The following is a 16,346-nucleotide window of genomic DNA, read 5'->3' on the forward strand; positions in this document are numbered from 1 at the left end:
ACAGACGCAGTGTGCACTGCTCACGTGGTACACAAATGTCTGAGGATAAGCGGCCATTTTTTAGTAGCCCCAGGAGTGTCCGCTAGAGACATGTAATGGTCGGCCATGCTGCTGTGGACCATCCAGCCTGCCCTCACATGCACCCAGTGACGTCACTTCCGGCAGCAGCTCCGGGCTGTAGACAGCTGCTGAGCTCATCCTTATACAGGAGACCTGCGGTGACGTCACCCTGACTGATATCTGGGTCATGACGTCACCTGCAAGCTGCTAACACCGGTAGGTGAGCGAAGATTACGTCACGTGACTTTATTCAGCAGCCGTTATCCCTCCAGTGCTGAACATAACTACCTCCCCATCATCCTCCGGGATATAACTACCTCCCCATCATCATATTGTATATAACTACCTCCCCATCATCCTGTATATAACTACCTCCCCATCATCCTCCTATATATAACTATTTCCCCATCATCCTCCTGTACATAACTACCTCCCCATCATCCTCCTGTATATAACTACCTCCCCATCATCCTGTATATAACTACCTCCCCATCATCCTCCTATATATAACTATTTCCCCATCATCCTCCTGTACATAACTACCTCCCCATCATCATATTGTATATAACTACCTCCCCATCATCATATTGTATATAACTACCTCCCCATCATCCTGTATATAACTACCCCCCCATCATCATCCTGTATATAACTACCTCCCCATCATCCTGTATATAACTACCTCCCCATCATCCTGTATATAACTACCTCCTCATCATCCTCCTGTATATAACTACCTCCCCATCATCCTCCTATATATATAACTATTTCCCCATCATCCTCCTGTATATAACTACCTCCCCATCATCATCCTGTATATAACTACCTCCCCATCATCCTCCTGTACATAACTACCTCCCCATCATCCTCCTGCATATAACTACCTCCCCATCATCCTCTTGTACATGACTACCTTCCTAACATCCTCCTGCACACATTACTACCTCCCCATCCTCCTCCTGTACATCACTACTCCTCCCATCTTCCTCCTCCATGGCCGCCTCCCTCTGCTGGTGTCACTGTATCCTGATTTCCTGCAGGGTCCCTGATATCATGGACCGGGATGAAGTCAGTAACACGGTAAGTGTGACTCTCCATCTCCCATAATGCAGCGCAGTGAACCAGCAGCAGGGGGCAGCAGTGAGGTCCTGCAGCTCTGGATGTGACTGGAGACGTGATGTGACCGGGATGAGGATAAGATAAGTATAGACCGGAATTTCTCTGTTCTGTGGTGCGTCCTGCCCCTCCCCCATCACTAACTGCCCCTCCTCCATCTGCAGGGTCCAATCACATTTGAGGACGTGGCGGTGTATTTCTCGGAGGGGGAGTGGCAGCGGATGGAGGAGTGGCAGAAGGAGCTGTACCGGAATGTGATGAGGGAGAACTATGAGACGGTGTCATCTCTGGGGGAGAGCAGCGCTCCAGGTACCGGCCCAAATCATTGATTAGACCAGTGGGGGTGGAGTTACTGGACCTTTGTTATCTAGCTCCTCCCCCCTGTGCTGGGAACCTGGTGTGGGTAGGGTTTTGGCTGTGTAGCCGCACCTCCTGCACTGGTGTCTCCGCCCTCCCCCGGTCTCTCACATGTTACCGGTGACCCCCTTCTCGTTACAGGTCTCCCCGCTCAGTCATGTGATGTCCTCCTGGTCCGAAGCGGCAGGAGAGCGATCATCAAGGAGGAGCAAGGTAAGTGGATTCCTGCATTGCTGTCAGTGAATGGAAACTCATTGTGAGCTACATGGGCTGGACAAAGTACCTAGAGCACCCTCATTTTTCTGCCTTCCTGGAGGAGATGTGGAGGGGTGGGGCATTTACTGGACCCGATCTGAAGGGTCGGGGTCTATCGTCTCCTTCATCACATCTCAGTATGAAAGGAGCGACATGACAAGAGGAACATCGGGGCCCGATCTGAGCAACATTGTATCTCCACACAACTGAAACGTTACGTTGTGCACTTGCATTTCGGGTGAGACACGTGGGACATGGACTGGGGGAGGCGCCTGGAGCGCTGGCGCATTGTGCTCCCCTCCGCCACATCCGTCCCATTGGAGATATCAAGAGCATCTTAGTATCCAGCTCTGCCTGGTGCATGAACTGCGCTATAACCTGCGCCAGGAACACACCCACCTGCCATGGAGGAGGCAAAAGTCACAATTCCTGGCACACACATGGGGGCAGATTTACTTACCCGGTCCATTTGCGATCCAGCGGCACGTTCGGTGGATTCAGGTCCGGCCGGGATTAATTAAGGTAGTTCCTCTGCCGTCCACCAGGTGGCCCTGCTGCACTGAAAAGCATCAGAACGCACTGGAGTTCACCGGCTCGGGCTGAGTGAAGGTAAGTGCAAGCTCCGCGTCAGATATTTTGTTTTAAATGCGGCGTTTTTTCTGAATCCGTCGGGTTTTCGTTCGGCCACGCCCCCTGATTTCTGTCGCGTGCATGCCGGCGCCGATGCACCACAATCGTGTGCGGCAAAATCCCGGGGCGATTCAGGGGAAATCGGCGCAAATCGGAAATATTCGGGTAACACGTCGGGAAAACGCGAATCGGGCCCTTAGTAAATGACCCCCATAGACTTGCAGAAGTCTTCACACCCCTTGAGCTTTTCCTCATTTTCAGAGTTACAAGCACAAACTTGCATCACAAAGTATCAAGTATACGTGGAGTGTTGTGATGTGCGCTTGTTGATGTAAAGTGTGTTGTGCGTATGTATTCACCCCCCCCCCCCCCCCTGTACTCTGATACCTCCCCGACCAGTTGTATTCAGAAGTGAAGATCTGGATTGTGTCTATTCTCAGTATAACTACGGACGTGCTGTGATGGCCTCAGAGGTTTGATAGAGAACATTAGTGAATAAACAGCCTCATGACAACCAAAGAGCACAGCAGGCAGCTGAGAGAGAAAGCTGTGGCACAGGGCACAGCAGGGTTAGGAACTCTGAACGTTTTCCTTAGCACTTTCCATCCTCTATAAATGAAAGTTGTATAGCACAACTGCTAACCACCCGAGACATGGCCACCCACTGACAGCCCAGACAGGAGGCTTAGGGGTCACTCTGGAGGAGCTCAGAGATCTACAGTTCATGGGGAGAATTTGTCCAAAGGACGACTATTAGATGTCTCCTTCACAAAGTTGCAAGAAGAAGCCATTACTTAGCCAAAAGAAGTCCCTTGGCACACCAAGTGTATGGAGGAAGGAGAATGGGGGAACCTCCAGCCTCTAGATGTACAGAGAAGAATGGGGGGAACCTCCAGCCTTTAGATGTACAGAGAAGAATGGGGGAACCTCCAGCCTCTAGATGTACAGAGAAGAATGGGGGGAACCTCCAGCCTCTAGATGTACAGAGAAGAATGGAGGAACCTCCAGCCTCTAGATGTACAGAGAAGAATGGGGGAAACTCCAGCCTCTAGATGTACAAAGAAGAATGGGGGAACCTCCAGCCTCTAGATGTACAAAGAAGAATGGAGGAACCTCCAGCCTCTAGATGTACAGAGAAGAATGGAGGAACCTCCAGCCTCTAGATGTACAGAGAAGAATGGGGGAACCTCCAGCCTCTAGATGTACAGAGAAGAATGGGGGAACCTCCAGCCTCTAGATGTACAAAGAAGAATGGGGGAACCTCCAGCCTCTAGATGTACAAAGAAGAATAGGGGGAACCTCCAGCCTCTAGATGTACAAAGAAGAATGGAGGAACCTCCAGCCTCTAGATGTACAGAGAAGAATGGAGGAACCTCCAGCCCCTAGATGTACAAAGAAGAATGGAGGAACCTCCAGCCTCTAGATGTACAGAGAAGAATGGGGGAACCTCCAGCCTCTAGATGTACAGAGAAGAATGGGGGAACCTCCAGCCTCTAGATGTACAGAGAAGAATGGAGGAACCTCCAGCCCCTAGATGTACAAAGAAGAATGGGGGAACCTCCAGCCTCTAGATGTACAGAGAAGAATGGGGGAACCTCCAGCCTCTAGATGTACAGAGAAGAATGGGGGAACCTCCAGCCTCTAGATGTACAGAGAAGAATGGGGGAACCTCCAGCCACTAGATGTACAGAGAAGAATGGGGGAACCTCCAGCCCCTAGATGTACAGAGAAGAACCTCCAGCCTCTAGATGTACAGAGAAGAATGGGGGAACCTCCAGCCCCTAGATGTACAGAGAAGAACCTTCAGCCTCTAGATGTACAGAGAAGAATGGGGGAACCTCCAGCCCCTAGATGTACAGAGAAGAATGGAGGAACCTCCAGCCTCTAGATGTACAGAGAAGAATGGAGGAACCTCCAGCCTCTAGATGTACAGAGAAGAATGGAGGAACCTCCAGCCTCTAGATGTACAGAGAAGAATGGAGGAACCTCCAGCCCCTAGATGTACAAAGAAGAATGGAGGAACCTCCAGCCTCTAGATGTACAGAGAAGAATGGGGGAACCTCCAGCCTCTAGATGTACAGAGAAGAATGGGGGAACCTCCAGCCTCTAGATGTACAGAGAAGAATGGAGGAACCTCCAGCCTCTAGATGTACAGAGAAGAATGGGGGAACCTCCAGCCTCTAGATGTACAGAGAAGAATGGAGGAACCTCCAGCCTCTAGATGTACAGAGAAGAATGGAGGAACCTCCAGCCTCTAGATGTACAGAGAAGAATGGGGGAACCTCCAGCCTCTAGATGTACAGAGAAGAATGGAGGAGATTCCAGCCTCTAGATGTACAAAGAAGAATGGGAACCTCCAGTCTCTAGATGTACAGAGAAGAATGGAGGAACCTCCAGCCTCTGGATGTACAGAGAAGAATGGAGGAACCTCCAGCCTCTAGATGTACAAAGAAGAATGGGAGGAACCTCTAGCCTCTAGATGTACAAAGAAGAATGGGAGGAACCTCTAGCCTCTAGATGTACAAAGAAGAATGGAGGAACCGCCAGCCTCTAGATGTACAGAGAAGAATGGAGGAACCTCCAGCCTCTTGATGTGCAGAGAAGAATGGGGGAACCTCCAGCCTCTAGATATACAGAGAAGAAAGGAGGAAAGGAGGAACCTCCAGCCTCTAGATGTACAAAGAAGAATGGAGGAACCTCTAGCCTCTAGATGTACAAAGAAGAATGGAGGAACCTCCAGCCTCTAGATGTACAAAGAAGAATGGGGGAACCTCCAGCCTCTGGATGTACAAAGAAGAATGGGGGAACCTCCAGCCTCTAGATGTACAGAGAAGAATGGAGGAACCTCCAGCCTCTAGATGTACAGAGAAGAATGGAGGAACCTCCAGCCTCTAGATGTACAGAGAAGAATGGAGGAACCTCCAGCCTCTAGATGTACAGAGAAGAATGGAGGAACCTTCAGCCTCTAGATGTACAGAGAAGAATGGAGGAACCTCCAGCCTCTAGATGTACAGAGAAGAATGGAGGAACCTCCAGCCTCTAGATGTACAGAGAAGAATGGAGGAACCTCCGGCCTCTAGATGTACAAAGAAGAATGGAGGAACCTCCAGCCTCTAGATGTGCAAAGAAGAATGGAGGAACCTCCAGCCTCTAGATGTACAGAGAAGAATGGAGGAACCTTCAGCCTCTAGATGTACAGAGAAGAATGGAGGAACCTCCAGCCTCTAGATGTACAAAGAAGAATGGAGGAACCTCCCGCCTCTAGACGTACAAAGAAGAATGGAGGAACCTCCAGCCTCTAGATGTACAAAGAAGAATGGAGGAACCTCCAGCCTCTAGATGTACAAAGAAGAATGGGAGAACCTCCAGCCTCTAGATGTACAAAGAAGAATGGAGGAACATCCAGCCTCTAGATGTACAGAGAAGAATGGGGGAACCTCCAGCCTCTAGATGTACAAAGAAGAATGGAGGAACCTCCAGCCTCTAGATGTACAGAGAAGAATGGAGGAACCTCCAGCCTCTAGATATACAAAGAAGAATGGAGGAGCCTCCAGCCTCTAGATGTACAGAGAAGAATGGGGGAACCTCCAGCCTCTAGATGTACAGAGAAGAATGGGGGAACCTCCAGCCTCTAGATGTACAAAGAAGAATGGAAGAGCCTCTAGATGTACAGAGAAGAATGGAGGAACCTCCAGCCTCTAGATGTACAAAGAAGAATGGAGGAACCGCCAACCTCTAGATGTACAAAGAAGAATGGAGGAACCGCCAGCCTCTAGATGTACAAAGAAGAATGGAGGAACCTCCAGCCTCTAGATGTACAAAGAAGAATGGAGGAACCTCCAGCCTCTAGATGTACAAGGAAGAATGGGGGAACCTCCAGCCTCTAGATGTACAGAGAAGAATGGAGGAACCTCCAGCCTCTAGATGTACAAAGATGTACTAGATGCACTAAGGCGTTTATAGACACAGCACCTTCATCCAAGTGTTTACAAAATAAATACAAAAAATTGACTTTGAAGGTGAAACGTGTGCTCCAAACAGAAAATTGTGTGCACTGTTTTGTCTAGTGAACCCTTTGGGTAATTAGATATACAATTTACCCTCCATTGTTCTTTCATCTCAATCCACAAATCCCCATGTCTATGTCTCAGTTATAACAGAGAAGGATTGTGTTTTTAGGTGCCAGAGAAATGGACATATTAATTGTTAAAGTTACAGTCGGAAATGTGATCTTCATATTAATCTTCCACTTTTGATGTCTTTAGTTACTGAAGAACTACCCTGCAAGGGTGTGAGAGATACTAAAGCGTAACTAAACATAGAACAAAAGTTTTAAGGAAATCTACCATTAAAAAAGTAAAGAAAAATGTCCTGGTGGTCCTGGTCCTGGCTCTGTCCTTTGCTAGTCTTGACACCCCGGGAACACCTAGAAAAGAAACTTAGAAATAGCAGGTTGGAGCGTGAGGTCAAGATGTCCGACGCTTCGGGCTGCTAATTAAGCCCCCTACGTGACGTCACCTTTCTCTCCAACATGGTAGAGGAAGATGCAGGGATGTGCATAATTAACAGCCCAGAACACTGGACATCTTGTCCCTACACTCCGACCTGCTAATTTTTGAAATGATAGATTTACTTTAAAAATAAATGCAAAAAATAATAGTAAATTTATAGTATACTATATAAACAAATATGTTCCTTTGTCCTGCTTTTCCTCTTTCTTTCTTCCTTATTTAAGAAGTTTTTATAAATCAGCTTCCTCTCCCTGAACACAACTGACAGCAGATCAGATAAGAACCTGTTAAAGGGGTATTCAAGGAATCAGCATAATTCGTACACAAATGGGTCCTTAAAATATAAGCTGATTACAGTAGTTGTTGGTTAAAATCTTGCTCCCCTCAGCAGAAAAATGCTGCGGACATAGACTGTAATGAAGAATGAATAAGCTCCTGGCCCTTTAATCAGTCCATTAATTTCCTCCGTGTGCAGCAGACACAGGACAGATCACATGTCCACATCACATGTCCTGCATCTGCCTAGGCAGGTCATGTGATCACCACTATGTTTGGCTGTTGTCGGTTGGTTGCAGTGCATCCAGTATGGCCAGTGTTGTGGTGATGGCAGTTACACTTTGTTACTATGGTAACAGAGCAGGACAGTCTGTTACATCATCACTGGGCGCAGAGCATAAGGGGTGGGAAGAGTTACCTAACTAAAGGATCATGGGACTTGTAATTTCCAGTGGCGGCCATCTTGGTGATAACTCCTGATACTTTAGAGAGGCCATAAAAGTAATAAATCATAAAATCAAACTACTTAAGCTCCATTTGTTGACTAATGACGTTGCGTTTTGTTATATTCATTTATTTATATCATTGTGGGTTTTTCTATCAAACATTCATATTGCCGGAATACCCCTTTAATGTTCCTAATGACTTGACTCTCCTCACAGAACTGAATAATCAGGAGAAATATTGCATAAATACTGGCTATGGAGAGGGCTCAGCCTGTGAGCCCTCTCCATGCACCCGCACCTGGCATGTAACTTACTATTACATCACATGTCGGTAAAGGGTTAATGAGTGAAGTTTTTACCTATATAAAAGGGATGGAATAAATTAAAGACCTAAAAGAACAGAACAGAAACTGAAATAATAATTCACCAGTCACATGGTTATTGGAGCCATCTTGTCCGCACTCCAGTTCATCAGGATATGGGGCAGTAGAGAATTACGTAGAGACATTAGGATTGGTAAATTTTTGTATCTATCTGCATTACAAAGTCATTACTGTTAGGAATAGAGTAGGCATTAGTTACGGTGTGCTATGGGAACCCCATAAGTCATAGCACACAGAAAGAACCCTTCAGATTCAAATGGCAAAACAGGACATGCATGATTGGAAAGCTGATATAATGGGGCACATTTACTTACCCGGCCCATTCGCGATCCAGCGGCGCGTTCTCTGCACAGGATTCGGGTCCGGCTGGGATTTAAGATGGTAGTTCCTCCGCCGTCCACCAGGTGGCGCTGCAGCGCCGAAAATAATCTTAACACCCCGGAATGCACCATCCCATAGAAGGTGAAGGTGAGCGCTCCCCAAGCGACACATTTTCGGTTTTTAAATGCGGCGGTTTTTCCGAATACGTCGGGTTTTCGTTCGGCCACGCCCCCCCGATTTCTGTCGCGCGCATGCCGGCCCCGATGCGCCACAATCCGATCGCGTGCGCCAAAAACCCGGGGCAATTCATGTACAAGCGGCGCAAATCGGAAATATTCGGGTAACACGTCGGGAAAACGCGAATCGGGCCCTTAGTAAATGACCCCCAATGTCTTTCATAATGATAGTTGGAGTAGTGTATGCAAAAATGAAAGATAAAAAAAGCACAGCCCTTGAAAAAATATAAGGAAAAGGGTGCTATCTGATAAAATCTTACCCCAAGAGTATGGTAAATAGTAGCAGAAACACGGCAGCACTCCAAAATTTGTGAAAAAAACTAAGTGTTTTATTCCCTCTTTGGCAACGTTTCAGCTGTGAACCAGCCTTTGTCAAGCAATGAACCAAGTGTTACAATGGTGTTGTCTAGTTATGTTTTTCATACATCAATTAAGTATAAATACAAATAAAAGGTCTGTAGACATACACAAACTTCATATATTGTGATAGCAGTATGGGCATAAAGGATATAAACATTAATAAAGTGTTAAAACACTTTAAAACAGTTTAAAAACATAACAAAGATAAGTGCCGGCACCAACTCACCCTGAGCTGGTGCACGGCATGTGCTGCTTATAAGCCCTATCCGAAGTGGTAGGTTTCCTTTAAGGCACAAAATCACCTGTGCAATTCAATCCCCATTGCGCAGGACGCGATCAGCGTCCCAAAATCATGACTGCGCATGTCCGGAAGATAGGACTGAAAGTGTGTCTCTACTGCGCATGTCGCGCCTGCGTTCTTGTCATTCCGATGCAAGGCAGCACCATATTGGAAAAGGTTAATTGTCATTGCTCACTAGCGCATGCGTGGACTGTGGCAGGATAAGTCCGCGCCATCTTTAATAAGGTAGGACTAAAGGCACAGAGCATCCAAAAAGAGTATAGACACTAATAATAACGCAATAACAAATCGCTATAACGGGGCATCGCTGATCACATATAGATTGGACAAATATAAACAGATATACTGGAAAAGCTTCCTCTAACTGAATAAAGGTCCACAAAATACAAGGGTCATACAGTAGCCCCTCCCATCTATATGAGGTGGTTGAGGTACCCATGTAGAGGATAAAGACACAAAACATGTGTCGCAACCCTGAATGTTGGGAGTCTCCTCACCCTCTAGCGGACCAATAAAATATGTCCTAGTGACCTGTGAGCCCAAAAAGATATAATGTCCCAATAATTCAGTAATGTAGAAACATAATCAGACTACTGTCTCACATCCTATCTTGGCGGAAAAAAAGAAAAATAAATTAAGTGCATTAAGTGAAGATGTGGTGAAATAGGTGAACTAGAAGAAAAGAAAAAAGCAATTAATATGATGGCATCCAAAGAATAATAATACTAAATCACCAGTCACATGGTAATTGGAGCCATCTTGTCTCTAATTCATCAGGATATGGGGCAGTAGAGAATTACGTAGAGACATTAGGATTGGTAAGTATTTGTAGACTGAGTTATCTATCTGCATTACAAAGACACTACTGTTAGGAATAGAGTAGGCATTAGTTACGGGGGTGCTATGGGAACCCCATAAGTCATAGCACACAGAAAGAACCCTTCAGATTAAAATGGAAAAACAGGACATGCATGATTGGAAAGCTGATATAATTCCTTTCATAATGATAGTTGGAGTAGTGTATTGTGATTTGGGAGCTGTTGGACCCCCACGCCCTAAAGGGCAAATCTGTGATTTAAGGGACTGTAGTTTTGGCTGCCGTTCGATTATGGGTTCCTCTGCCATTTAAGTCATGCTTTTCATACTGAGATGCCTTCAAGGAAACAGGAGACACAATGAGCAACTCAAGTTCCAGAGGTCTTACCTGGGGTGCACCAACAATCATATACCTCCATATCTATCATGTCTCCAAACCATGTAAAAATCAAGTAAAATTTCTATAATCACACAAATTATAAATTGATTTACAGCCAGGAGTTGTCAGGAACACGAAAACTTCACTTCGAACTAATAGGGCATTTTTAATTATTTTGTCTAACCCTTGTATTCCTGCCCACACGGCTGAGGCTTTGTCCCTGTGTATATCAATAAAAGTAGGAGGTATCAGACAGAAGAAGTACATTTGACCTTTACTGATTAACTGTAGCAACCTGTAAGATGTAGAAGTTGAAAACATATAAAACTGATTACTTCATGTTTCTCCCATTACAGATCCTGCACATCTGGACATGGACTCCATCAAAACAGTAATCATAAAGGAGGAATCTGCTTCTCCTCCTCCTATAGTACATGAAATGCACTGTAGAAAGAATAGACGGAGAAGAAGAGGGACCTCATGTCCTGCGGTGACCGAGGAATCTATCAAGGAGGAAGAGTATGACATTGATTGGCTGGCTATCCCCCCGCCACTAAGTCACAACCTAGACACCTCCTCCCAGACCAAGATCTTCATGAAACGGAAGTCAGCGTCTGTGCTGCTGGACCACTGCTGGAACCGGCGCCAATCAGACTCTGCCTTCCCCTGTAATATCTGCAAGAAAACCTTCCCAAGCCGCTACCGCCTACGGATACACTCTCGGGTTCATACTGGAGAGAAGCCATATATATGCCGGGACTGCGGGAAGGGCTTTTCCCGCTCGGACTATCTGAAGTCTCACCGCCGACTCCACACTGAGGAAAATCCATACAAGTGCCCAGAATGTAGCAAGGGCTTCTCCGATAAAGTCGCCCTGAGGAAGCACCTGAGGGTCCAACATAACCGGCTTGACCGAAGGTTGAAGGAGGTGAGACGTCTTCTTCAGGAAAACACGAGTGGCCGTCTCTGTAGCCCTGACCCCAAGAAGTTACATGTGTGCGACAACTGCAAAAAAGGTTTCAGCAAATCCTACAACCTAAAAGTACACCAGAGAATTCACACAGGAGAGAAACCCTATCAGTGTCCTAAGTGCGACAAATGTTTCTCCCAGAACATCCGGCTACAGATCCACAAGACTACGCACGAGGAGTGGGCTCATGAAGCTGGGCGATTCAGGAGAGCCAAGCCTGCCACTCCTCCAGAGAGGATCCACAAGTGTCACGTCTGCGAAAAGAGTTTTGGTAAGTCCTATACCCTCAAAGTTCATCTGAGGATACACACGGGGGAGAAACCTTATCAATGCGAGGAATGTCATAAGTGCTTCTCCAAGAACAATCTCCTAACTGTCCACAAGAGGATCCACAGTGGGGAGAGACCCTACCAGTGCATGGAGTGTCCGAAGAGCTTCAGTGTCATCTCCCACCTCCGCGTCCACCGGAGAACCCACACGGGAGAGCGGCCATACCAGTGCACTGATTGTACCAAGAGCTTCAGTGACTATTCTTCCATGGTGCGGCACCTAAGGGTCCACTCTGGAGCTAAGCCTTACCTGTGCACTATCTGTAATAAAAGTTTCCGGGAGAAGTCCCACCTGACGGTACACAAGCGCACTCACACTGGAGAGCGCCCCTACAAGTGTGATGAGTGTGACAGGGCCTTCAGTGACTGTTCCTCCTTTGTAGAACATCGCCGAAACCACAGTGGCACCAAGCCCTACAAGTGCGAAATCTGTGACAAGAGCTTCACCAAGGCCTACACCCTGAAGATCCACAACCGGGTCCACACGGGCGAGAGGCCTTATAAGTGTAACCGGTGTCCTAGGAGCTACAGCATCAAGTACCACCTGAAGGTCCACGAGAAAACCCACGACATGGGGACTTCCCCGCTGAGGACAATATTAGTGGAGTAGTCATAGTGCCGGCCATGTACTCAGCACATTTCATGGATTATAGAACGCATGTTAATAATATTAGTCAGAAATGTTCATTATTTATTTTTAATAAATAGATGCAGCTCTTACGTTGTGCGAACTCCGGCCACACGCGCAGTGACTGACATGGCCCCACCTACACGCCGAGTCATCCCCGGGTGTAACATATTGATGTAAAATGCAGCGAGAGAGTTAAAGGATTTTTATAGATCCATTTTGTGATGGTAACGTTCATCGGCCCGGGCAGTGGCCCTTCTGGTGGAAACATAGATTGTTCCCGTCCATAGGACTGCAGGAGTTGTGTAACATACATCATTGGCGATCACTATGATGGGGAGACTTCAATACAGGTGAGGCTAGGTGAGCATCGGTCAAGACTTTGATATGGCCAGGGGTACAAATACCTTATAGTAACTAGACCCAATATCATTGGCTCTGTAGTTTCTAGTGTAGATCTGACAGATGGTCTCTTCACGTTATAGTAGCATGCTGGGTCTCTCCTGGACCGCAGGATGATAGGACAGGAGCAAAGTGGTCAGACACGAGGCCTCCTCTCTGAACTGGCCATGAAGTTGTGGTCCACCATGACTGGGATGTCCAGCTCCTGGATGGAACCTTCGAGGGATTTCCTGTATTGGCTGGTGCCTACATCTAGCAGTCAGCCACGTCAAAGGTAAGAAGCTGCAGGCTCCTCGTTGTCTGACAACCACCTGCTTCCAGGGGTCAGGTTTGAGGGTCAAGAATAAGGCAGATCCCACCTATCGTCATGTGTCCCCCATTAGATGCAAAACCCCTTTATTATATCTGTCAAGTCTCTGGAAGTAGAGAATTATCCCATCATCAGCATCACAACTCTCCCATTCATCTGGATCAGCATCCTCCTGAAATACTCTGTGCTGCTGGAGGATCCAAGGAGAGGCGGATGGTCATCACTAAGATGTGTGATGAGTGTAGACGTCTCTCCATCTTCTGTGCTGGGTCCTAGATGAATAGTCATGACCCTTAGATATGGGATATGTCTCTACACATCATAATCACCCATGTCTATCATAAATCACCCACATCTATCATCATCACCCACATCTATCATAAATCACCCACAACTCCTATCATCGTCACCCAAATCTAAAATAATAACCCACATCTATCATAAATCACCCACAACTATCATCGTCACCCACAACTCCTATCATCATCACCCACATCTATCATAAATCACCCACAACTCCTATCATCATCACCCACATCTATCATAAATCACCCACAACTCCTATCATCATCACCCACATCTATCATAAATCACCCACAACTCCTATCATCATCACCCACATCTATCATAAATCACCCACAACTCCTATCATCATCACCCACATCTATCATAAATCACCCACAACTCCTATCATCGTCACCCACATCTATCATAATCACCCACATCTATCATAAATCACCCACAACTCCTATCATCATCACCCACATCTATCATAAATCACCCACAACTCCTATCATCGTCACCCACATCTATCATAATCACCCACATCTATCATAAATCACCCACATCTATCATCATCACCCACATCTATCATAAATCACCCACAACTCCTATCATCGTCACCCAAATCTATAATAATCACCCACATCTATCATAAATCACCCACAACTATCATCGTCACCCACAACTCCTATCATCATCACCTGCATCTATCATAAATCACCCACAACTCCTATCATCATCACCCACATCTATCATAAATCACCCACAACTATCATCGTCACCCACAACTCCTATCTTCATCACCCACATCTATCATAAATCACCCACAACTATCATCGTCACCCACAACTCCTATCATCATCACCCACATCTATCATAAATCACCCACAACTATCATCGTCACCCACAACTCCTATCATCATCACCCACATCTATCATCATCACCCACATCTATCATAAATCACCCACAACTCCTATCATCATCACCCACATCTATCAAAATCACCCACAACTCCTATCATCATCACCCAAGTCTATCATAAATCACCCACAACTCCTATCATTATCTCCCACATCTATCATAATCAACCAACAATTGCAATCATCAGCAGCCACAACCCCTACTATCCCCCCACATCTGCTATTATCGCCCACCCTTGTATTTCATACATATGAGTGGTGAGGTATCTACTACATGTATGACACTATTCTCCATCATACACGCAGAGTGATTTGATGGCATCACATACAATCCACACACACACAGGAAGGTTTTCTGCCCATAGTAAATATGGCGGAGGAGCAGCTGCACAGGTTAATGCGCATGCTCGGCTTTCTGAACCCGGTGCTGTACGACAGGCACAGTCTGCCGATATAGCGCGCATGCGGGGTTTACACCGTGCCTCCGGTAGTGCGCCTGCGCGTCACTTGCAGTGCCCCCATCTACTGCGCAGCCTCGAAGCCTTGAGTCACTTTCTTCTGCGCGTGCGCAATGGCAATGAGCTTTTCCTAATATTTTCTGCTTTGGAAAATAAAATCGTGAAAAGAGGAAAAGGCGAAAGAGAAGAAGAAAAGGTGAGAAAAGAGACACAGCACAGCGCCCCCCAGCGACTACAGCGAGCCCCGACCCGACTACACAGCTCATCACACACTGTCACTAATTACCTCATCACACACTGTCACTAATTACCTCATCACACACTGTCACTAATTATCACATCACACACTGTCACTAATTATCACACACTGTCACTAATTACCACATCACACACTGTCACTAATTACCTCATCACACACTGTCACTAATTACCACATCACACACTGTCACTAATTACCACATCACACACTGTCACTAATTACCACATCACACACTGTCACTAATTACCACATCACACACTGTCACTAATTACCTCATCACACACTGTCACTAATTATCACATCACACACTGTCACTAATTATCACATCACACACTGTCACTAATTATCACACACTGTCACTAATTACCACATCACACACTGTCACTAATTACCTCATCACACACTGTCACTAATTACCACATCACACACTGTCACTAATTACCTCATCACACACTGTCACTAATTATCACACACTGTCACTAATTACCACATCACACACTGTCACTAATTACCTCATCACACACTGTCACTAATTACCTCATCACACACTGTCACTAATTACCACATCACACACTGTCACTAATTACCACATCACACACTGTCACTAATTACCACATCACACACTGTCACTAATTACCACATCACACACTGTCACTAATTACCACATCACACACTGTCACTAATTACCACATCACACACTGTCACTAATTACCTCATCACACACTGTCACTAATTACCACATCACACACTGTCACTAATTACCTCATCACACACTGTCACTAATTACCACATCACACACTGTCACTAATTACCACATCACACACTGTCACTAATTACCTCATCACACACTGTCACTATATACAGCACATCACACACTGTCACTATATACAGCACATCACACACTGTCACTAATTACCACATCACACACTGTCACTAATTACCTCATCACACACTGTCACTAATTACCACATCACACACTGTCACTAATTACCTCATCACACACTGTCACTAATTACCTCATCACACACTGTCACTAATTACCACATCACACACTGTCACTAATTACCACATCACACACTGTCACTAATTACCTCATCACACACTGTCACTAATTATCACACACTGTCACTAATTACCTCATCACACACTGTCACTAATTACCACATCACACACTGTCACTAATTACCACATCACACACTGTCACTAATTACCACATCACACACTGTCACTAATTACCACATCACACACTGTCACTAATTACCTCATCACACACTGTCACTAATTACCACATCACACACTGTCACTAATTACCACATCACACACTGTCACTAATTACCACA

At 46.0% G+C, this 16,346-nt stretch overlaps 2 protein-coding genes across 7 annotated transcripts in view; both read left to right on the forward strand.

Annotated features, from left to right (window-relative positions):
- Positions 1-31: 31 nt before the first annotated feature.
- Positions 32-12,477, forward strand: LOC140122748 (uncharacterized). Of its 6 annotated transcripts, none has more exons than XM_072143918.1 (5): positions 32-280; positions 1,101-1,140; positions 1,341-1,485; positions 1,675-1,746; positions 10,804-12,477. In XM_072143918.1, exons 2-5 carry the CDS (start codon positions 1,114-1,116, stop codon positions 12,354-12,356), a joined length of 1,797 nt encoding a protein of 598 aa, XP_072000019.1. In that variant the 5' UTR covers positions 32-280; positions 1,101-1,113; the 3' UTR covers positions 12,357-12,477. The 6 variants fall into 6 exon arrangements, with proteins under 6 accessions (XP_072000019.1, XP_072000018.1, XP_072000022.1 ...); XM_072143917.1 differs by having other exon boundaries at positions 32-276; XM_072143921.1 differs by lacking the exon at positions 1,101-1,140 and having other exon boundaries at positions 33-280.
- A 2,333-nt stretch (positions 12,478-14,810) lies between these two features.
- LOC140122749 (zinc finger protein 777-like) overlaps positions 14,811-16,346 on the forward strand; it is a 52,907-nt gene continuing 51,371 nt past the window's right edge. The window contains exon 1 of the mRNA XM_072143924.1: positions 14,811-14,943. The gene's annotated coding sequence lies outside the window, so the exon portion shown is untranslated. The remainder of the gene's footprint in view (positions 14,944-16,346) is intronic.

This window comes from Engystomops pustulosus, chromosome 3 (genome assembly GCF_040894005.1).
Source record: "Engystomops pustulosus chromosome 3, aEngPut4.maternal, whole genome shotgun sequence".
Lineage (NCBI taxonomy): Eukaryota > Metazoa > Chordata > Amphibia > Anura > Leptodactylidae > Engystomops > Engystomops pustulosus.

Bases quoted from the DNA above. Each gene is read 5' to 3' on its own strand.
- LOC140122748 (XM_072143918.1), top strand. From the start codon at position 1,114: ATGGACCGGGATGAAGTCAGTAACACG. The intron at 1,141-1,340 runs GTAAGTGTGACT...CTCCATCTGCAG, and splicing joins GGGATGAAGTCAGTAACACG to GGTCCAATCACATTTGAGGA. The intron at 1,747-10,803 runs GTAAGTGGATTC...CTCCCATTACAG, and splicing joins GATCATCAAGGAGGAGCAAG to ATCCTGCACATCTGGACATG.